Source organism: Podarcis raffonei, chromosome 8 (genome assembly GCF_027172205.1).
Source record: "Podarcis raffonei isolate rPodRaf1 chromosome 8, rPodRaf1.pri, whole genome shotgun sequence".
NCBI lineage: Eukaryota > Metazoa > Chordata > Lepidosauria > Squamata > Lacertidae > Podarcis > Podarcis raffonei.
The window spans coordinates 75,169,374-75,192,745 of record NC_070609.1 but is presented as its reverse complement, the minus strand read 5'-3'; the positions used below and the strand labels follow the sequence as shown (position 1 = coordinate 75,192,745).

Sequence of the window (23,372 nt, the reverse complement as noted above, 5' to 3'; positions counted from 1 at the left end):
GGAAGCTGCTTTATACTTCTGAGTCAGGCCATTTGGCCCAGCAGCTCAGTATTACCCGCTCCGACTGGCAGCAACTCTCCCGGGGTGAGTGCTCAAAGACAGGCCAGCCCTACCTGGAGATGCTGCCAAGGGCTTTGGCCCTTTTTGAGGCAGATGCTCCGACCGCGGAGCCACAGCCCCAATGGAGAATTTGGGGACAGGGCGGGGTGGGGATGGGGAAGCCGGGACTGAGACCATATGGATGAAAAGGAAAGGGGGGAGGGAGGCTTCAAGGATGAGCCCCTCCCCCCACCAGCTCTTTTCCCTCCCTTCCCCCCACCCTCTCACGTGACCAACAACCGCCCGTCACCCCCACCCCTTTTACCTCAGTGCAGTCAAGGGCGGAGGCGACACCGGCGCCGCCGTCAAATCAGCAGCCTGGCGGGAGACAACGAGCGGCGACGAAGCCAGCGGGACAGAGGCCGCCCAGCCCCATCACGGAGCCCCCAGGCCGGGGAAGAGCGGCATCACAGAAAGGAGCGGCGGGGCGGGGAGAGGACGAGGATAACAAGAGGGATCGAACCGCCTGACAGGAGCGTCGCGGCTACACTGGCAAGAGAAGGGGCTGGAATCGATAATCTCCACCCAGAGGGAAAGGCTCCGCCCCCGTACCCGCTCGACGACCTCCAATCAGACGCGGGGAGATGTCGGCTCGCCGGGCGAATGCGGAAGCCGATAGGCCGCTTGAGCTGTCGGTCCTCAAGCCGAGGTGGGAGGGGTCTGTGGAAAGGATTCACCTGCCAATCTCGGAGTGCCTCTCGGCCAATCCAATTAAGGAAAGGCATCGCGAAGGTGGGACGGCAGCGGCGGAGGCAGCCAATTAGAGTTCGAAAAAGGAATTATTTCTCTATAGCTCTCAGAGCTCTGGCCTAAGAATGCTCCTCAGGAGTCCTTTCGGCGGCTGCGTAGGAATACGCGGGTGCTCCCTCTTGCGGAGGAAGAAAGTAAGCCGATGACGGAACCTTCCGCAGGGAGCTATAAAAAGGGAGGCGATGGAGTTCACTCATCCAGTAGATGCTTGTCCTTTTTTATTTTTTTTTACCTCAGTGGAGGGGAAATTCGGTGGAAGATTGTGCTTTTTATTGAGAGAGACATAGAAGGGAGAGCTTTAAGTCACGAATCTACTGGGGAGGCCGAGTTTTATCAAAGGGATTCTGACGTTTTAGGAAGATAAAGGCTGAGAGGGGCTCAGAGGAAGGGCGGAAAGAGCACTACCAGTTCACAAGTTACCCCTCCACACACACGTGTAAAAATGAATGTGTGAATGCAGGAACCGTGTTTGCTATCATAGAGAGGGGCTGTACAGTACACTCGAGTTTCCCGTGGCTCCTGCCCTCACTAGTACACTTGGAACCAATCCCAAGTTTTCTACTGTGTAAATGTGTGAAGCAACCTTGGGAGACGAAGATTGGGAAGAAAAACCTAAAGCACAGGTTGCAAGAGGTCTAAAAAATAAGTATCTTCCTTCTTTCCTCTAATGCCCCTTCAAGCATACCTATTTAAAAAACCTTACAGCTTTTAACTGGAAGGAAGTTGTAAGGAATGTTGTATTATTTTATTGTTGTTAGCCGCCCTGAGCCCGGCTTCGGCTGGGGAGGGCGGGATATAAATAAAATTTATTATTTTTTTATTATTAAGGGAGGATTTAAAATTCCAATAACTGAGTCAAATAGAGGGGGAAGATTAAATTAGGACTTTAAAAAAATGTTTACCACACATTTTTGTCACACCCGTTTCATCCTCAGGACCACTCTGTAAGGTTGGTTAGGCTGAGAGAGTGACTGGCCCAACTGGCTTTCAGATAAGCAAAAGCAAATGATGAGGATGCAATAAATATTATAAAGGGGCTGATAACAAAATGTAAATTAGGAAGGGAAGAGCATGGAGAGGGCATGGCTGTGGCTAGTGGAGTGATCTACATAAGGCAGTGCCAAAAGGGGGCAAGTGGCTCCCCAAAACAAGGAGGTTGCTCACCACCCCATTGCTGAACTGTCATTAACATATACTTAGCACTTTCTGTGCCCTCCATTTCCCCCCTCATAACAACATGGGCATAGCCAGGATTTGGGGGGGGGCAGGGCTTTTGTTGGAACTGAGCTATCTGTGACACAACTGGTCAGTTAGTTAATTTTTTTAAATTATTATTTACTTGATCGGGGGGCGGGAGCTGCACCCCCTGCCCCTCTCTGGCTATGCCCACACGTAGCACCACTCATGGTATTAATCATCCTCCATAAAGTGCTGGGGATGTGAGTAATGGAAAGGAAGTAAACCCTCTCCCCATCACCACTATGCAGAAAATTTAAATAAATGGTTGAAGGTACTCAAGTGATTATGGAAGGAAACAACCATTGCATGCTGAATGTCCTAGGTTAAGATGAGGATTAGTTAAGAACTTCTGGCCCGTGGACCTAATCAGGCTTAATTTGGCCTGTTTTGCCTATGCTTGATCCCATTTGTTGTCCCTTTCCAAGTGAAGTTTGCATTGGGTGCCAGGTTTAAACATTGGATCCTGATAAGACCTGCCCAAGTGGATCTGATGCCTGCCAAACAATTTAAATGGTACCAAATGCAAACCGTGCTTGCGAGGGAAGAATTGGGAGCACACACTGATCCCTCTGAAATGTGGCTCCTGGTTGGCATTGTTCAAATGGATGTTCAATGCAAGCTGCACTGCTTTTAGGTGGGGTTGAATCTACCTGAGCTATTGGCAGGTGGCTGGTTCTGTCCACCAGTCAAATGTGGCCCACGGAGGGCTGACTACAGTTTAACCTGGCCCTCCAGTTGAAAGGGGTTCCTCATCCCTGAGTTAAAAGGGTAAGACAGCATCAGATAGGCAGTGATGGTCCTTTCCTAAGACGCAGGAGAAACGGGGTGCCTGCGCCTCTCCAGATGTTGTTAGATTCCAGCTTCCATCAGTTCCAACCAGTGGGGCTAAAGCTCTGAGATGATGGGAGTTGAAGTCCAGTAACATCTGGAGGGCCATACATTTCCCATCCCAGGGCTGAATGAACCAATAACCTGACTCGGTATAAGAGAGGGGGGAAATGAAATGGGAAGAAGATTAAATCTGAAGGGCATGGGTAAAATAAATATTTTATTGGCTCACTGCGTATCAAAATATACTTCAGGTTTCAAGCATGCCACAGAACAGAGTGGTATTTTTGTAAGTGTCCTTTAATATTTAAAAATGTGATGTACCAATAAAATAGTTTTGTGTACCCTCCAGATTTCCCCCATTATTTTGATTTCTCCTGACATGACATATGACAGCTTAATATGGGTTGTCTCCAACTAAGTCCTACTCCGAACAGACCCATTGAAATTAATCTGAATTAGGGCTTGCCCACATTTCTGCTTGCCCCACTGCTTTCCTTCAGATAAGCTTGATCTTTACCACTGAATCAAAGCAAACATCAACTGGGTTTTCCTTGATTGACATTTGCTCTGATTCAGTGGTAAAGAGTGCAGTTTTCCAGGGGAAGCAGCAGGGCAAACAGAAAACCACTCAAACCTCCTGTCTCTATAAAGCATGGGACAAGTGGGGAACTGCTTGGACACATGCTTTCTGTGGGATAACCAGGCACATGTAATCAATAATGCTTAAGTCTATCAATGCATAAAGGGGTTAAGACCATAGAGTAAGCTGCCCTGCCAAGTTTAGCTCACCTTGGAAGGGATTACGTAATAAAGCTTTCGTTCTCCTTCAGCCTACCTGAGCTCAACATGTGAGGAGGTCTGAGTTGGTTGCTCCAAGCTCAGACCACATGGCTCTCACAAACCACTGTTGAGTTCCTATACCAATAATTTAGGAACTTTCACCACTTTGCAACTAAACTAAGTTTTACTGCCTGTGCAACCTTTCTGACTGATGTATGGAAAAGCACACGAACATAACCTTTGGCGAGTTTGTAAGTAAACCATTATTTTATTTACTAAATGTGTGGTCTTTTCCTATGCTTTGGAACTCACAAGGTCTAACAGCCTATATTTCTGCACTTTACTTTGCTGCATCTTTTGTGATTTTAAATATCTGCTGGGGTTCTGTCACCAAAGAGTACTTGCTCCAAACCTGGATCCTGACATCCAGTGAATTATTGTTTTATACCTATTTTCCCCCCTTGCACCAAAACTTCCCAGGTACAGGACTTCTTTGCAAGTATGGATGGGCCCTTAGTAATATCAATTGATTTCAGTGGGTCTACTCTATATAGGATTAACACTGGAGACAACCCCATTTCTGCTACATGCTTCTTGCCTCTACATACACACTGTAAATTTAAAACACATGGCTGCCTACCAAATAATAATCATAAACATGGGAACTGTAGTTTAAGGGGCAGCCACAGTTCCCAGGATTACAGTATTTGGGAGAGTGATGTGCCTTAAATATATGGTGTGTATGCAGCCTTGGTAAGCAACTCGGGGGGCATCTGGTTTGATTTAGTACTCCTGTGGGCCCTGTTTGTTCATCTCTGGAGCAAATCACATGCTTTTTGAGGCATGTGGGGTCATGGGAGAGAGTAGACTGCTTGCTAGTTCATCTTAGCTCCCCTCCTGCCTCTTGCAATTAGTCTCATCTTGAAATCCTTGTCCCACTAACAATCAGATGTATCCTGGAGGCAGCTCTCTTTATCTCGTGGAACATGACATGTCAGGTGTTATAACTATATAGTAGCTGGAAGCGGGGAAACAAAAGTATGTAACCAAGAGAGAGATCAACCCCACTCAACAACATCTAGCATTTGATAGCTGAGTGTTAAGCAAGGATACAGTCATTTCAGTTTTTTAGTACCTAGTGTTTAGTATCTTTTTTCTCTTATTAGTTTTTCAGGTGTTTCTGCCTGCCTCTAAATTCTTGGGATTAAGAGTGTTAGACTAGGGGTTATCAGACTTTCTAACCCCAGGGCCCGCTTGAGAGGACAGAAATGGTGGCAGATGGAGGCAGAGTTGGCCATAATCAGCTGGCCATTACTGACATTGCTTTCTAGCGGTATCTAACCTATAGCTGGAAATTCCTTCACCATGGCATTTTCGTTGTGGCAAGTAGCTCCACAGCTCAGCTTTCTTTAAGGTCAGTATAAGCCTCCCAAGTTTAGGCAAGTTTGCTGATATAGAGGCTCTAAATGGAGACGACTTTTTATTTTCCCCTCACAACCCACGCCACAGGACTCCTAAAATATATATACCTATCTTCTGCAATTTATTATCCCATTCTCCTTTCATATTCAACTTGTACCTTATCTCCACCCACTCCCAGTTCATCCCTCTTCCTGTAACAGCTTCCCTCTTATCCCTTTCTTTCTGTCACATTTGTTTATTATGAATGATAGTAACAATTTCATTCAATTGGTAATGGTAATAATGACCCTTTATTTCACTTTCTAACTTTGTCCCAACACTGGCAACCCAACCAGATGGGTGGGGTTATTGTATTGTTTTTATTGTTATTTCCTCTGAAAGTGGGTCAAGGCCCACTGGTGAGTCCTGTTTGAGAAATACGACGTTAAAACATTTGACATAATACATGTGACACACCAGGAGTTTCCAATGATTGAAGAAACTTATTACCCATATTTTGTAAGCACTTGCCCCTACAGAAGAGATAGGGGTTGCTGCCCATTTCAAGGACTGTTCCTCAGATCCAGCAAGCTGGCATTTTACTCTCTGCCATGCTCATAACTCTTTTCTTCATATGAATATTAAAGCAGGCTTTGTTCAGGAACTCTGCTGTATAATCTAAAGCTATGGCTGCGCCCCTTTAAAAATGTATGGCGTCTTGGTTTCTATTTTAGCCTGCCTATCGATTTGTGGCTGCTGTCCATCCCAGAACTCTATCCAGGGAACAGATCCTTTTTGCTAAACACTCAGCTTAGCTTGGGACAGCTGTGATTAATTTGCCTTTTAAGTGGTTGGGGGAGATTGGGGTTTCAAAAACGTATTTCTTGCAGAGTTGCTGAGATTTCAAAACAAAGTTGGTCTCTCAAGATCAGGGTGGGGAACCTTCTTTAAAAGCCTGAGGGCCACATTCACTTGTGGAGAAGCTTCTAGGAGCCACATACCAGTGGTGACTGTGGCCAGAATCAAAAGTGGGTTCAGCAGCAGGCGACAGGACTCTTACCTCCGTTTAGTAAGCTGCATTCAATCCATGTAGAAGCCAGAGATTTTTACACCCGAACACATCTCCCTATCCCAAGAGATGGGATCCTAAGAGAGGGGCAAGCAAATTCCAGAGCACAGGTTCAGTAACTAAGAAATCCCATCTCTTAGGATTTTCCTCCTTGTGGCAACATTTTATGTTGGATGTGCATCATGCACTTCTGATTTTAAAATGATGTTTATTTTGTGTAGTTATTTACACCGGCTGTTGCTTGCCCTGAACCCATGAAGTTAGAATGGAACATAGGTTGGTCACCTCAATATGAAAGGGATATGCTGATTCTGTTTAGGCTGACGTATTTTATCAATCTAATCTAATCCATTTAATGTATTCCATTGTGCTTTGACATTGTAAAGGTAAAGGACTCCTGGACAGTTAAGTCCAGTCAAAGACAACTATGAGGTTGCGGCACTCAGCTCACTTTCAGGCCGAGGGAGCCAGCATTTGTCCACAGACAGCTTTTTGGGTCATGTTGCCAGTAGGACTAAACCACTTCTGGTGCAATGGGACACAGTGACAGAAGCCAGAGTGCACAGAAACAGTGTTTACCTTCCCGCTGCAATGGTACCTATTTATCTACTTGCACTGGCATGCTTTCAAACTGCTAGAAGCTGGGACAGAGCAACAAGAGCTCACCCCGTTGTGCGGATTCAAACTGCTGACCTTTTGATCAGCAAGCCCAAGAGGTTCAGTGGTTTAGACCACAGCACAACCTGTGTCCCATTGACATTGTACCCTGCTTTGGGCCTACCTGCTAGTGGTGAATAAACAGGTAATGATTTTTTTAAAATAAACCAATACCAGCAGAATGGCTAATGAGGGGAACAATTTTAAGTAAGTGTGGTATTTGATTTTTCAATTTATAAATAGGGAGCAGACGATGTCAGACCTTCAAGTCACAGGTTTATTATTAGAAGAACTTACAAACTGCTTCATTTTTTAAAATTTGAAAGTGATATACTATGGAAGATAGTATATCTTGATTTGATTTGATTTGCAAATCTTGATTTGATTTGATTTGCAATTCAAAACAGGGCTGTATCCACACAGAGGTGTGTCTGGCACCATCATTACACAGCTTCCAGAAAATGCTGAACACACACCTTCTTTACCCTGGCTTTTGATATGTGCGTGGCCTGTTTTTTAGGACCCACTTAATTTTATGACTGTAAATAATAAGCTGTTTGAAATACTGTGTTTTAGTGTCAGAATCCACCCTGGGACCTTAGAGTGAAGGGCAAGTAAGAAATAAATAAGAGATATTACATAGTTGTACCTTGGTTTTCGGACAGCTTAGTTCTCGAACGTTTTGGCTCCTGAACACCGCAAACCCAGAAGCGACTGTTCCGGTTTGTGAACTATTTTTGGAAGGTGAATGTCCTACAGTGCTTCCGCGGCTTCCAATTGGCTACAGGAGCTTCCTGCAGCCAATCAGAAGCCGCACCTTGGTTTCCGAACGTTTTGGATGTCGAATGGACTTCTGGGACGGATTTCATTCGACTTCCAAGGTAAGACTGTACTAAAGTCAAACAAGCACATTTCCAACTCTGCTTCAGCAGCCCACACAACCACCCACCTGCAGCATGCATACAACGTATGTGAAGGAGACATACACACTGAAGGGTTATTGTGAATGTGTATCACCATTTATTGTAGTTCAAGAATCAGGAACTGAACAGAGGACACTGTCAGCAAAAAGAAAAAGAAAGAAAAAGAAAAAAAAGAAAACATTTCTTTTCAGGCTTTTTTTTTTAAACACTGTGGTTTCAAATCCTTTTTAAAAAGGAAATTCAAGTATCTTTAAGCAGGGGGCAGTCATACAAAAATGTTTCGTCTTTTTTATATAGTTTCTGTGTTTTTCTTAAAAAAAAAAAAGCAAGTCTACATTTTTTTCTGCACCCTTTTTTTGTTTTTTTTGCTTTGGTAAGGCCAAGCCATGGATACAAAACTGGTACGCAACATAAAAATGGATATTCCTGCCTTCACTGGTAGGTGCTGAGACTTAAAATGATCTGCCCCGCTTGGGAGACAAGCTCTTAAAAGACTCAGAATCATCATCATTTAGCTTATTAGATCTCTGGCTTTAAAAACAACAAAAAAACCCTAAAGCGTTTAAGCGTCTCCCAAAAGACAAAAATCCAATGTGCGAAAAGAAAAGAAAAAGGCAGGGGCAGCGGGGGAGAGAAAAGGAAATCTGCCAATGTGGATTACTCTTCTCATGTATGGCTGACCAAATAAAAATAAATGAATATGTGTAATAGAAAAATATGATTCCCTCCCCAAGATTAACACTTGTTGCAGGCACACTTATCTTTTCAAGATTATGTTCTCTTGGGGCTAGAGAAGGATTATTTTTTTTAAATATACAGGGAACATTTGCTTCACATTACAGAAAAAAACCGGAGAGGGTAGTGTAGGAAAAGTTAACAGGGAAGAAAAGAAAATGTGTATGTGTGGTGGGGGTCACTTTAGCAGCAAAATGTTCAAGGTTTCAACCACAATCAAATTAATGGAGACCTGGCAATATTTTTAAAACAAAAACAACACAACATGTTGAGGGTTTTGCTTCCCTGATCCACATGTCTTCCAGGTTTTTTTTTATTTTAAAAAAAGGAATTCAAGCTGTATAAACCCCAATTATGAGATGTCAGAGGATTTTTGCCTCATAACAAGAGCCAGCTTCCTAAACTTATCCCCCACAACGTTATCAACCGGCGTGTTTGATCACTTAAATATATGTACAAGAATTAAGCTGCTTTTTAAAATTTTTGTTGTTCCTTCTCTTCATCCACATGCTTTTATGTCGTTTTGCAGCAGGAGGAGCAGCAGCAGCAGCAGCAGCAGCAGCAGCAACAGGCACTGTGTGAGCTCCAGCCCAGCCAGCTTCCACTTCCAAAAGAATCAGCACATCCCCCACGCCTCAATCCCCTTCGTCCTGCTCTTCACAGTTGACCTTGGCATGTGTGCTGCCAGGCAGGAGGAGGGTCCTCAATGGTCAGTGTTCTGTTTGTCTCTCATCCAGGCTTGGATTTGCTCTTTGAGCTCTGGCACTGAGTAGGGGGAGTAAAGAGGGGGAAGGACAGTTAAACACAAAATACCTCATCGTAACAAAGCTCAGTGGTTGAGCATCTGCTTTGTGTGCAGAAGGTCCCGTGTCTAATCTCCAGGTTGGGCTGGGAACATTCCCTCCCCAAAACCCTGGAAAGCCACTGCCAGTCAGTGCAGAAACAATGCTGAGCTTCATGGTCTGACTCAGTATAAGGCGGCTTCTCGTGTCCACTCAGAGCACATGGAACAACGAACCACAAATATTTTAAATCATCAGAGAAGCATCCATGTGCAAGTCCTCCTAAAATGAAATGGGACAGTGCCTGTCTGACTTCTAGTGGGAGCGAGTTCCACAAAAACAGCTCCTCGACACTGAAGACATATAACAACAACAACAACAACAACAACAACAACAACAACAACAACAACAACAACAATTTTATTATTTATACCCCGCCCATCTGGCTGAGTTTCCCAATCAAGTATTAAAAACAATATAGCATTAAATGTTAAAAGCTTCCCTGAACAGGGCTGCCTTCAGATGTCTTTTAAAGATAGGATAGCTACTTATTTCCTTCACATCTGAAGGGAGGGTGTTCCACAGGGTGGGCACCACTACCGAGAAAGCCCTCTGTCTGGTTCCCTGTAACCTTACTTCTCGCAATGAGGGAACCGCCAGAAGGCCCTTGGCGCTGGATCTCAGTGTCCGGGCTGAACGATGGGGGTGGAGATGCTCCTTCAGGTATACAGGACCGAGGCCATTTAGGGCTTTAAAGGTCAGCACCAACACTTTGAATTGTGCTCGGAAACGTACTGGGAGCCAATGCAGATCTCTCAGAACCGGTGTTATGTGGTCCCGGCGGCCACTCCCAGTCACCAGTCTAGCTGCCGCATTCTGGATTAATTTCCAGATTTCCATGATTTCTTGTTGATGCGAGTTGTGCTTTTGGTCCATGGAGGACCACAAATAGTGCTCTCCCCCAAAGATGAACTCAGTGATTGACTTGTATAGGGCAAGAAGGTCCTTAAAGTACCCTGGGCCTAAGTAATTTGGGGACTTTATACAGTAGCACAAGAAACGTGAATCTGGCCCGGTATCAGATAGGAAGCCAGTGCAGACTTTAAGGGAGAGCTGGGCACATTAATGGAAGAGCAGAGGTGCATCAATGACTGCCAGCCATGACAGCCTGAGTTGGCCATACTGCACTATATGGCCCAAGCAACATTCTTATGCAGGTGACATATCAGCAGATGAGGAAATTCAGTCCCTCAAGACAACAGCAGAAGCATAGAGCAAGGGTGATCCTTCAGATGTTGCCAGACTACAATTTCATGGTTGCCATGGACAGTATCTTTCAGCTATCAGAGCCTCCATCTGTAGAGATTGCAGAGTTTCGCAGAGGGATCCCTCCCTGCTTAAAAAGCAGACAACCTTCTGCTGAATTTGTTTCATTTGGGGCCGTTTTGTGTGTGATGGTTTTGTTTTTGTAACTGTGGATTTTTATTGCTGAAAGCTTATAATATAAATAAATATAAGTGAACATCTTGACAAAATATTTTGGGGTGTCAGATTGCTCTACTACAGGCCAATTTCCAAGAGAAGGTTGTTGGTTTTTTTGCTTATTTATTGTATAAAAGTATTAATCTAAAAAAAATCACCAGCTATCAGCTCCCTTACTCTATTTTGCTTAGGTCACAACACAAGTTTCTCTACCTGGTTCCAGCATGTTTTCCGTTAGTGTTTGCCGATTGAATGGATCTGTGGAGGAATTCAAAAGGTGCCGGAGGATGATAGATCTATCCATGATGGTCCCAGATGGCAACCTGACAGGGTCACTCATCAATGTATCCATGAGTGGATCTGGAAGGAAAGGTTTCAAGATCATCAAAACTTTAAACTTCAGACTCACTTGCAAATATTCCTAGAGAACTGAAGGCTAGAGAGGTGTTTTTCTTAAGAACAACCTCACACTGACAGAGGTCTCATTGGTGCACCTTGAGTGCATCTATACAATTTCCTAAAAAGGAAGAAAAAGAAAAAAGCATCTGGGAAAAGCTAAACCGGCGTGCTCTTCTGCACTAGTTCAGTATAAAATTTATTTATTTCTTAAGGGTTGCATCCAATTAAGTCACATTCAGAGGAGACTCACTGAAATTAACCAAAGTTAGTCGTGGCCACTACCTTCAATGGGTCTACTCTAAGTAGAAGTAGCATTGGAAACAATCCTAAAATGTTAGCCCCTCTTTCGATTTTAGCCCCACTGATGATTCCTGGGTGAAGCTGCAGTATCTCCACAAAAATCTACTTGCCTCTAAACTCGTCAGGAGCGTCACTGTAGTCAATTTCAGCTCGGGCGTTCTTGGCAACGATTTCTTCCACCTTTTCAGCTAGCAGCTTGAATTTTTCTATTGCTATTGTCGACTTGATTCCAGCTTTCCTCATCTTTGAAATGACCTCCTCAAATAGCTCCTTGCTGTAGGACCTCTGCAAAGACAGAAAGCACCACAATGATCGCATGCGCTACCAAGACCTGACAAAGCCATAAGCTCAGTGGCAGAGCGCTTGCTGAGCAAGCAGAAGGTCCCAGGCTCAATCCCCAGTACCCTCAGATAGGCCCTTAGCTGGAAACCTTAGAGAGCTGTTGCCAGTCTGTGTAGATGCAAGGCTGAGCTAGATGGACCAAATGGGCTGACTCTGTATACAGCAGCTTGAAGACCTTACTTCTGTTTTAGGGGAAGGACCATCTGCTTGTATGCAGTAGGCCCCAGGAGTCAAGGGAGCCAATACTGAACTTAAAGAACCAACGGTCTGGTTCAGTATAAGGCAGCTCATCTATGTTTCTAAGCAGTTGGCTGTTCTGTGTTTAAAGCACTGCTGCAGGAACAGGGCACAGAAAGTCAGGGGGAGATAGCCAAGAGTTAAGTCCTTTCCCTACAGCTTTTCACCACCTCCCAGTTGAGCGTTAGTGACATGGGGAACCTGAGCAAAATGGAATAAAAACCACTTTGCAAAGCTTATTCTGCCGTTCCGGGCTGTTCATTCTGGTTTAGCGTATTATGGGAAAGGCAAAGTCACTGAAGCCGCTTCCTTCAACCCCTGGAAATTTTTTAATTCAGCCACCACCCACTCTTTCAAATATATATTCACAGGGATAAGGACTAGAAATGTGGTATCTCTTTTTAAATGAAAGTTGAGATCCCGAGGAATCTGCATTCCATACTCAGAAACAAATTCTTTGCTTGCTTTGCACTTCAGCGGAATCACAGCACACACAACATCGTCTGTTCTCCTCTCCGTCTGCCCCTCTCTCGACATGCTTTTAGTACTAGATACCAGGTAATTAATGGAAATGGAAATCTCTGCTATGAAGCTTTCTTGAGGCACCTGTTTACACAATGTGGGGAGACGGGATGTGCCGCTGTTTGGTCTGACACAGATGGCAAACCCGACATTCCTAAAATTAACACACGGTCCAAAGCGTGAGAAAGGCTATCTGCTCCTGGAATAGATAGGTTGTGTGCACTTCCATGTGCAGCGATCAAGTGGCAGACTCTGCTGGCATGTAATCAGAAAGTCTTCTCCCTCCCTCCTTGCCATGTCAACTCCAAAAAGCCTGCAGTAAGGAGTCACAGCAAGCAAGAGCCGGCACCTGCTGGGAGCTTGCCAGTGCGATGCAGTATCACTGCAGGATGGGCAGCGCTCCGATTCCAAGGCAGTATGGTTGCCAGATAAATATCAAATCAGCCAGCGGGAGCAGGGAGGGGAAAGCAGCTGAGAGACTGTTGTCGCCAAAATATGAAGCAACAAAGCCACGTGCAAGGAAACTCAGTTCTGGAGCAAGAAAGGGTACACACACACACTTCAGTTACTAGGGATGGAAATCAGACTTTGCCCATCAGGTAGGTGCCCTCAGACAGGGTTGCACAGCTTGCTCTGAACAAGCAGAGCATTAAAGAAGTCAACCTGTGGCGGCATGACTTAGCAACATCGGTTTGTTCTTTCTCGGGGACTTTCTTTCAAATCAGCTCCACCACATCAAGCTGCTTCAGACATCTGATACAGATTTATCTGCAGTGCAGTGATCAACACACGATGTGCCCACTCCTTCCTCGACACCAACCCAGCAGGGGAAAAAATTCTATGCCTATATGGCACAGTGCCCAGCACACTCTTCTGGGCTTCATAAATTGCATGGAATTTTACAAATCGAAAGAAGAATTCAGCAAATGCTTTGGGAGAATCTCAACTTCAGAGTGGAGTCATTTTCTTCAAATCACATTTTTGAGGGGGAGTGGGGGGAATCCAACTGTCACAAAATAATTAAGGACTAGCAGAGCACTCACCTTTTTGCCCAAAATTCTCACCCTTTGAATATGCTATACAGCTATTTAAATTACCAAAGTTTCCCAAAAAGGCAAGCCTATTAGGGAAACGCCGAAAAATCTTTGCCAAGGTATTTATGTATCCTTACTAAAATATGAATGCACACGAGAGGTTAAGCAACGTCCATCTCAAATTGGAGAAAAACAAAACAAAATGGGCCAATATCCAACTGCTATGAAGATGGCAAAGGGAACTACGCAAGCCCTGGGGAACCTGTGGCCATTTCAGCTTTTGTTGAGAGTCCAGCTCCCATCAGCTCCATCTAGTTAATGGTCAGGGATGATGGGAGTTGTCATCCAAGAACATCTGGAGGGCCACAGCTTCCCCATCCCTAACTACCCATTTCTTCCCTAACCCTAACCTTCTGAACACCTTTCTTTCCTGGACTCCCCCACTCACCTGGTCATCAGCTATTGCTTTTGCAAAGCGAGCGCAGTCTAGCTGCAGGTAGATGTCCGTCAGTTGGTCCAAAAGCTTCTTTGGTTCAAAGCCATACTTCTCGGGGTTCTCGACTTTCAGGTCGCGGCACTTGGGGCCGCACAGCTGCTGAAGGTTGAAGTTCAGCATTGCAGCCAATCGCGGCCCAAGCTCCTGGAAATGCCACAGCAGAAAGTATTATCACTGGAGAGGAATTCTTGAATCCCCATAAATGCCGGATGCTTAATAATAATAATGCATCCACAGGCATTTTGTTGGCCACTGTGAGAACAAGATGCTGGACTAGATGAGCCAATGGCCTGATCCAACAGGCTTGTCCCTTGTTCTGCAACTGTGTTAATTTCCCCAATGTAGCTTTGTCGATCTCCACCATTTCCTACGTCAAAACCTGTTTACTTTGTCCCAATGAGAACCAAGCCTGCTTCCTGGATTCTGTTTTTCTTGGTCACACCCTTATAGTGTGGCAGAAGGTTGCCAACTGCTTTCAGCAGATAGGAATCTGGATCCTCATCTCATCTACGCAACCACCGCTCCTTGCACAAGAGGCACTTTTGGATTGTACACCAGGTGGCCATTCCTGTCCCCATGGCTGCTTGCCCCCTTGCAGGCACCTACCTAGTACTTTTCAGGCTGCCCCTGGCTTGATGGCAAAGGCTTCTAGCACCATGTGGACACCCCAGAGGCCACTAACCCAAGGGTAGCCAATGTGGTGCCCTCTAGAATTTTTGGACTACAACTCCCATCAGCCCCAGTCGGCATGACCAATAGCCAGGGATGATAGGAATTGTAGTACAAAACCCCTCATGTTGGTTTCTTTTGCTCCAAGAAACTGCGAAGAACAAGCCTTGGTTTATTATTGTGGTTTGGAGGCAACATTGAGCCAGGGATCAAGGTTTACTTCCTCTGTAGAGGAACAAAAGGAGCCCAAATAGTTTAGGTCAGGCATCCCCAAACTCAGCCCTCCAGCTGTTTTGAGACTACAGCTCACATCATCCCTGACCACTGGTCCTGTTAGCTAGGGATGATGGAAGTTGTAGTCCCAAAAGAGCTGGAGGCCTGAATTTGGGGATGCCTGGTTTAGGTGAACTGGACCTCTGGAGTTGTAGCCAACTGAAACTCATGGGTCTAAGTCATGCCCATTCGATTCAATGGATCTACTCTGCACAGGACTAGCAATGCATACAACCCCATATCTTAGCCACAGTGAAGAGATCTTAAAATGTTACATCTGTTTCAGGCCTTACACTCTCTGGCCCTATCCATAACCTGCAGTGGCTGAGATTTCTAAAAGCTGAGAGTCTCAATGATGAGAATTTTTAAATCACAGGTGAGGCTTATGGCTGCATCCACAATAACACCGACTTTGAAGAACTCAAGCTGGCTGGGCTATGAATGAACCGCAGAGCCAGTAATGTAAGTAAAACCTGCAAATCAAGTTGCCACCTATTTTATAATTTAAAGCGCCTCATCACAAACCCCAAGTTTATACTCACAGGTCTGAGGAAAGGCTTCTGAACTTGTTTGGTGAGGATGTGGAACATATCGACTGTTTCTGTCGCCAGGGCCAGGTAAGAGCGCGACACCCTCTCATCCTGTGCCAGCTGAGACTGCCGTGCTTGTTGCTGGTCCTAGAAGAAAAGGTGCTGCAGATCAAACTGCCTCTGCCTCAGCATCAAATAAAACAAGCAGCTGGTATATGTTATCAAATTTCCAGCCACATCTTCCAGCAGCAAGACACCCTTGCTTCTTTTCTGCCACCCCCATCCCACCCCAAATGATCTCACTGCTCCCACCCCCAATATCACAAAGCACCAGATGCAACCAACATTAAGTTGCTATTAATTATTTTATATACTGCTTACTTGCCAAGAATGGCTTCTAAGCAGTTTACAAATATAAAATCAATAGCAAAATCCAAACAAGACACAAATTAACAATTCAAAGTGTTAAAAACATCCACTACTTTAAAATCCAATGGAACAAGTCTGTTAAAAAACGGAAGCGTTAAAAGTTTAAGTTTTTTAAAAACCAAACATTAAGTTCTGGGGCATGCTTGCCTAAGCAGGTGCACCTTCAAGAGCCAGCGAAACACCAATACTGGTGGGGGTTATTTCAGTAGGGAGGGCATTCCACAATATGAAAAACACCAATGAAAAAGCTCACCTCCAGGAGTCAATAATAATCAGGCTATGGCAAAAATTAACAGGGTTCCATCTGTTGATATTTAATGCCCTTACGAGATAGTGGAGGGAAGATGCTTTTTCAGATAACCTATCCAAAGTGATGCAGGACTTTATATTTAAGCAGCCAAGCCTTAAAACTGGCTCAGAGCCCAGGTTGTTGAAGGCAGGTGCCAACCCTTCTTGTGATACACTGGGGCACTTACTGCATAGAAGGTGGGGCATACTAACTCAGAAAATGGCAGAGGAACCTCCAAAAGGAGACATTTGCTCACCCTGGGCAGCAAGTCCCAATGCTCTTTGTTTTTCATCTCCTCCTGCACTTCATGGATGCGTTTTAGGGACTCCAAACTCTCGTCCAGCAAGAACGTTGTGTCATTGATCAGCATATTGATGTAGCGAACAAATTGCTTCCCAGAGCTAGAAGAGAGATGGAGAGAGACAGAAGCAGAGAGTTCTAATGGAGATGGGATTCCTTGGTTCCAATACAGCAGAATGACTGAGCTGCAACCACAGTGCTGTTACTTGGATCTGGCAGAGGTTCAAATCCCTGCTCAGCCATCTGTTACTGCTGTGCACCAGTTTCCCCGCCCACAAAATGGAAATGGAACCTACCCCACAAGACTGTTGTAAGGAACACACAAGATTAAGACTAAATGCCTTTAATACAACTATTTATCTGTAATCCTGAACTGCTACCCTGCTCTTATCCAGTGCATCAAAGTCAGATTAATTCCCCTTTGGGAACTGCCTTCCTGCACAGCACTTTAAAAATGCTCTACCCAGGGGGAGGTGCAAATACCAGACTGAAATGAAAGAGAAGGGAGGCACAGATTGACTGGCAGCACCTATCCCAACATCTCAGGCAAAGGCCTTCTATATCACCAGGTGCCTGATCTTTTTAAACTGGAGATGGTGGGGATTGGACCTGGGACCTTCCCCATGCAAAGCAGGTGATCTCTAACCCACTGAACTATGGTCTCACCACAAAAGATGAGGGCCAGTCCAGAAACCCTTAAGACCCAGCCCCCGCCATGCTGAAAGCCTTCTAACTCACTTGAACTCTTCCATGAAGGTGCCGTGGTGAGCTATATTCTGCCAGAGGCTTTTGAAGATGGTGCTGATGTGGTAGCGGATTGTAAATTTGTCATAGAACTCGCTGGTGGCTCCAGTGTGTTCGACATCTGGGGGGGACGGAGGGAAACCGTAAGTCAGACAATAAATCCACCACTTTGAAGTTAGAACGGAAGGGATGTACCCTCTCGCCTCCACACTGGCCAGAGGTCCAAGGGATACTGAACTGTATGTAAAGACGTAGAGATCCCAACTCTATAATCAGCCAGGGCGATCAATACCACTTCACATCCCAGGGCATGGCTCTGTGTTTAAAGCTGAACACAAACTGTGAGTCAGGCAGCAGCTAACCTGTATAAAACTTCATCAGCGATGGTACAAGCAACTTGGTGGAGAGAGGATGGTTCTCAATCATCTCAAAGAATTTCTGTGTCCGTGGCTGGACAGCCGGGTTCGTCATAAACATCACCTCCACCAGCTTTGCCACCAGGTACGGGTTCCGGATGTAGTTCTGGTTGCACAGCATCACAACGAGGAACGTCACAACGTCTTGGGTGCAAGGCTCATAAAGTACCTGAGGAGAATATCTGGCAACAGGGGGTGGGGTGGGATGAAAAACGGGCAAATGAGAAAATGGTCCTGAATGGAGAAGCACAACACCAAGGTAAGAAGAAAGCTGCTGGTTCAGCCCAAAGGCCTGTCTAGTCTTGTTGCCTCAGAACATGGAAGGCTGCCTTGTAATGAGTCAGATCTTTGGTCCACTCAGCTCAATACTGTCCATGCAGACTGGCACCAGCTCTCCAGTGTTTCCGGCAAAATGTCTTCCTGCGCGCTTCTTGCAGATGCCAGGAAGTGCTCTAACACAGCACTTCCCTTAAGACACAGGAACTTAGGAAGCTGCGTTATACAGGTTCAGACCACTGCGTCTATCTAGCTCAGTATTGTCTACACTAACTGGCAGTGGCTCTCTAGGGGCTACCAGGAGATGCCAATGGGGATCAAACCTGGGACCTTCTACATGCTAAGCAGATGCTCCAAAGCTGAGCAAAGGCCCTTCCTGCTATTTCCATACAGTGGCCAGATGCTTCTTGGAAGCTAACAAGAACAAGGTGGCAATATTACTTACTGTACAATAAAAAATAAAAATTCCGCGACATCTTCCACATAAAACTCAGGCAACGCTGCAAACACTTTCGGGACATCAGGGTTTAAAGGCAGTTTTATGCTGTGAACACATGGATGAGAGAAAGACCATTAAGCGCCTTGGGGCAGGAATCTTTCATAAATAGCTTTCAAAACTCTGCAAAGGGTAGATAACTGGCTAAGTACGCCACCGTGAACCAAAAGCCACATACATGGAAAGCAAATTCACAGCCATTTAAATACATTTTAAGGGTCATGCAAAAAAACAAGTTAAACCCTACACTCTTTTAAAACAAAGGTATATGTATGCAATTTGTATCCGATTTCCTGTAGAGGTTTCATTTTAAGAGTAAGGGAACAAATCAAACTTTCCCAACCTGGTGCCCTCCAGCTGTTTTTGGAATACAATTCCCATCAGACCCATCAATAATGGCCTGCGATCAGGGATGATGGGAGTTGTAGTTCAGAGACATCTGGAGGGTATCAGGATGAGGAAGGGTGACAAGAAAAGGTCACATTCAACTAACTTCTTGTCACACTAAAATTAATAGACAAATTAATCATGTTTATTCATTTGACTGGGCCTACTGCAAGTAGGACTAACATTGGATACACATCATAGTGTCAGGATGAAGACTTCCTCCTCACTGACTTCAGGCTGCTTGGGAAGTGAGATGTTTTTATAAACTTCCCCATAAAGCATTATCTAGGCTTTTCAAAGCTGGTAACTGAACAATGGCCTCACCTATAGGAGACATTTTGGGGCAGACACCTACTGTTAATTGGCAGGAGGTAGCTAGCGACTTGGCCAGCACAATAAAGCACACTGGGTGAGATGAAGAGATCTGTAAATGCGACTCACTTGGGGTAGGCAGGGTCTAGGATCCGGAGCAAGAGCTGGATGACCATGCTGTAAAAATTCAGGCACCTTCTAAGGAAATTCTCGTCTAGGAGGCCGGCATCTGCACAGGCTTTGCACCGCACCAATTTCTGCACAGAGAAGTTGCCAGGACCCAAAAGTTAAGCAAAAGCGCCACCCTAGAAATCAAGATTTCCCAGCTGCCCATGCACAAACAAAACATTGCACTCAGAACAGCAAAGCATTCAAGTTGGGAGAAGCATACTCTGAAAGAAGAAGCAGTTCAAGAGCCTGGTGGATGGGTCAGAGCAAAGGCTCATCTAGTCCAGCACTCTGGTCTTCACTGTGGACAACAAAGACGGGAGCCCACAAGCAAGGCAAAAGGGCAAGACTCTCTCCTGCTCTTGCCCCCATCCCCACCCCAGCAACTGGTATGCAGAGATATGCCACTTCTGAACACAGAGGTTCTGCTTCATCATCCCTGCCTAGGCTTGCAGCAATGAATTTAATAATAATAATTATGTGTTCTGTGAAGGCTTCTCATCGGCCCTGAAATCTCCTGCCTATCAGCATCATGGGATGACCCCAAGATCTAGTAGTATGAGAGAAGGAGAAAACTCTTTCCCCAAATACCGCTTTCTTCATGTGATGTATATGTTTTCTATGCCTCTATCGCATCTCCCTCTTACGCCTGCAATCCAAGTTTACTAGCTCATCAAACCTTCACGTAGGCAATCAGCACCTAGCATACACATTCAAATCTCCGTAATCATTTGTAGTCAAGGATGGCTCCCTAAAACCCTCAAGGTGAAACTGGAGCAAGGGACCAACTGGCTTTTGCCCGACTGCAGCTTACAAACCTTGAGCTGTGTTTTGCAGCGCTTTAGCATTTCTCGATGCCGTGTGGCCAGAGGAGAATCCTTCCACTGAGTTTCATTATTCTTCAAGTCCTCCACGGTCCTGTAAAAGTAAACCAAACGAGAGGAAAAAAATAAAAATAAAAAATGAGCAATTGTGGCAAAGGCAGAGAGTGCAAAGCACCAGAGAGGAAGAGGTAAATGAAACAGGACACAAGAAGCTGCCTTATATCACGTCAGGCCACTGGGCCATCTAGGTCAGTATTGTCTATGCCAATCAGCAGTGGCACTCCAGGGTTTCAGGCAGGGAACATTCCCAGCCCTCCTTGGAGATTCCACTGGGGATAGAACCTGGGACCTTCTGCATATGAAACAGATGCTCCACCACTAAGCTATGAACATAGGAAGCTGCCTTATATCACGTCAGACCATTGGTGGAACGTCAGACCCTGTGGAATGCCCTCCCACCAGATGTCAAAGAGAACAATAACTACCAGACTTTTAGAAGACATCTGAAGGCAGCCCTGTTTAGGGAAGCTTTTAATGTTTGATGCATTACTGTGTTTTGATATTTTGTTGGGGGCCGCCCAGAGTGGCTGGGGAGGCCCAGCCAGATGGGCGGGGTATGTATGTATGTATAAATAAATAAATAAATAAATAAATAAATAAATAAATATTGGTCCATCTAGCTCAACATTGTCGACATTAACTGGTAGCAGGGTTTCAGGGAAGGAGTTTTTGCCCATTACTACTTAGAGATGCTGGTTTGTAGTTGGCTGATGAATCTTCATTTGCTTGAACTATATCTGGTATTATGTGTGAACCAAGCACTCTTAACTATGGTTTGTTTGACCACTTCACCCCAGAAGCTCATGAAACTATAGAGGCATGAGGCAAGAGCAGCTGGACAACAAGCCAAACCTTTGGCAAAACAAGCTATGGTTTGTTTGATCATCCATGGGACAAACCATGGCACAGAGTTGCATTAGAACCAAGCCGACCACTTCTCCCCCTACTCAGCCCCCACAACCTCGCCTCAGCTGATTGAATCGTTGGCGTACCCAGTCCTAGTTCCCTCCTGATACTGTGCATGCACACTACAGTAAGCATCCTCTTGCCAAGTTATGCTAGCGATTACTCAAAACCACCTTTAGACCTCAATGAACAATGAGGCCATTGGTGGCCTGCAGAGCTTTCTGGGAACTGGCACAGCTCTCCAAGCAGACAATGCCTGCAGAGCTTGAGATCATCGGCAGAAGACAGGCTCCCTGCTTCCCACAGCCATCTGGATCTAGCAAGCCAGCCGCATGATGAGCCCCCATCTGCATTCACAACCTTTCTGCCACACATCAGCCAGCTCAGAGCTCTGTGGGTAACAAAAAACTGAAGGGACTCAAAGAAGGCAGGAGAAACTGGCAGACCGTTATCAAAAGTGCTTGAGAGTATGGAGATGCCTTATTTATTTTATTTTTGTTTATTTAATAAAATCTTTTCACTGCTTGATCGTAAAACAAAAACAAAAACACTCAAAGCAGTTTGCAGCAAAATTTAAGTACAGTGATACCTCTGGATGCGAACAGGATCCGTTCCGGAGCCCCGTTCGCATCCTGAAGCAACGTAACACGTGACTGCACGTCTGCACGTGTCGCGTTTTGCCGCTTCTGCGCATGCATGTGACGTCATTTTGAGTGTCTGCGCATGCACGAGCGGCAAAACCCTGAAGTAACACACTCCGTTACTTCCGGGTCGCGGCGGAGCAAACCCGAAAATATTCATCCCGAAGCTACTTCAACCTGAGGTATAACTGTAATGAGATTATCGGCAAAAACAAACTAAAGCATTCAGAAAGTAATTTAAATCGACAACAGGATAAAAATCAGATATAGAAAATGTCAGCATTCTACGTGTCTTCCTCACTTGTTGAGCTCCCGGATGGCCCTCAGTCGACGGATGTATCGACGGCAGCTTGGCAAGATAGACAGGTGATGGGCATGGAGGGTCAGGAAGAAGCACTCCGTTGGAAATTTCGGCTCAGAAAAGAGGGACTGATCCCTAGCTGGGGAAAGGAGAAGGAACAGGATAGAATTGAGAAGTTAGGGTGCATTCAGACATGGGAAATATTAAGCTAAGCTTTCCTGGTTATAGTACTAGAGCTTCCGTCCCAGTTTTTTCTTTCATGCCTGTTACGTTTTGAACCGATCCACTGGCATGTTGGACTAAATTCCATTCACATCAGTGGCCATGATGTGGCACAACAACAAATGTTGCTGGGCAACGTTGCTAAAAGGTTATGCTTTTAAAGCTAGTATCTCCCATGTCCTTAAGTTATACAGTGGTACCTCGGGTTACAGACGCTTCAGGTTACAGACTCCGCTAACCCTGAAGTAGTACCTCGGGTTAAGAACTTTGTTTCAGGATGAGAACAAAAATCACGCGGTGGCAGCGGGAGGCCCCATTAGCTTAAGTGGTACCTCAGGTTAAGAACAGTATCAGGTTAAGAACAGACCTCCAGAACGAATTAAGTTCTTAACCCGAGGTACCACTGTACAGCACCTATGTATTAACTGTGTTGATGCTGACTGAACAGCGGACAGATATAGCTGAAACCAGTGCAGAAAGTGGTGAATGGGAGAACAGGGGAGCCACCATGCAGCATGGAATATTCTCCCCATGTAGCAACATACAGAAATTGCCCAAAGCCATGCTGGGGAACCTGCGGCCCTTCAGATGTCATTGGGCCACGACACCCAGCATCTCTGACTCTTGGCAATGATGGCTAAGGGGGATGAGAATTGGAGTCCGGCAACATCTGGAAGGCTGAAGGTTCCACATCCTTGCAGTAAGGAATCTTATAAATGAAGTAACCGCTATCTGCCGTGACAAATGGCCTGTCTCTCATTTGCTTTGTAAAGTTTTAGCCTCCGGTGGTGGCTCATGTCCTGGATGCAACTGTTAACTATGGGTGGGAAAAAGCATGTTTCTTCTTAAACAAGTTTCTAGACCTTAAGGCTGCAAAGCTAGATATGAAAAGTGTGCATGGGACCAACACAGAGTGAAATCTCAATGCCAGGAGTCAAGCAAGATTTCCTGTGTTCCAGATAGCTCCGTCTATTCCACAGACTACTGGAAATTCAAATGGCCAATACATTAAAAACAATATTTAATTCCAAAGGTCTCACAACTCTATTTT

The 23,372-nt window shown here is 45.2% G+C and overlaps 2 protein-coding genes and 1 long non-coding RNA gene across 21 annotated transcripts in view; 1 reads left to right on the top strand and 2 right to left on the bottom strand.

The window, feature by feature from the left end:
* KIF1B (kinesin family member 1B) overlaps positions 1–639 on the bottom strand; it is a 140,360-nt gene extending 139,721 nt beyond the window's left edge. For 11 of the 14 annotated variants that reach the window (XM_053400902.1, XM_053400904.1, XM_053400913.1 and 8 more), the window contains exon 1: positions 365–555. The gene's annotated coding sequence lies outside the window, so the exon portion shown is untranslated. Of the gene's footprint in view, positions 1–364 lie in introns of all 14 variants that reach the window. The other 3 variants (XM_053400914.1, XM_053400915.1, XM_053400916.1) reach the window with 2 other exon arrangements.
* Positions 640–7,823: 7,184 nt separating this feature from the next.
* The window catches only part of UBE4B (ubiquitination factor E4B), a 68,921-nt gene continuing 53,372 nt past the window's right edge, over positions 7,824–23,372 (bottom strand). For all 6 annotated transcript variants that reach the window (XM_053400895.1, XM_053400896.1, XM_053400897.1 and 3 more), the window contains 12 exons: positions 22,100–22,238; positions 20,186–20,285; positions 19,329–19,456; positions 18,450–18,548; positions 17,675–17,910; positions 17,307–17,433; positions 16,525–16,669; positions 15,563–15,697; positions 14,031–14,222; positions 11,558–11,732; positions 10,962–11,108; positions 7,824–9,249 (listed from right to left, as the gene is read on the bottom strand). In XM_053400895.1, coding sequence (XP_053256870.1) covers positions 9,188–9,249; positions 10,962–11,108; positions 11,558–11,732; positions 14,031–14,222; positions 15,563–15,697; positions 16,525–16,669; positions 17,307–17,433; positions 17,675–17,910; positions 18,450–18,548; positions 19,329–19,456; positions 20,186–20,285; positions 22,100–22,238 — 1,685 coding nt within the window. In that variant the 3' untranslated portion in view covers positions 7,824–9,187. The remainder of the gene's footprint in view (positions 9,250–10,961; positions 11,109–11,557; positions 11,733–14,030; positions 14,223–15,562; positions 15,698–16,524; positions 16,670–17,306; positions 17,434–17,674; positions 17,911–18,449; positions 18,549–19,328; positions 19,457–20,185; positions 20,286–22,099; positions 22,239–23,372) is intronic.
* LOC128419785 (uncharacterized) lies at positions 9,726–10,803 on the top strand. Its single transcript, XR_008331918.1, has 2 exons — positions 9,726–10,313; positions 10,349–10,803. It is a non-coding gene; the product is annotated as an uncharacterized LOC128419785 (long non-coding RNA).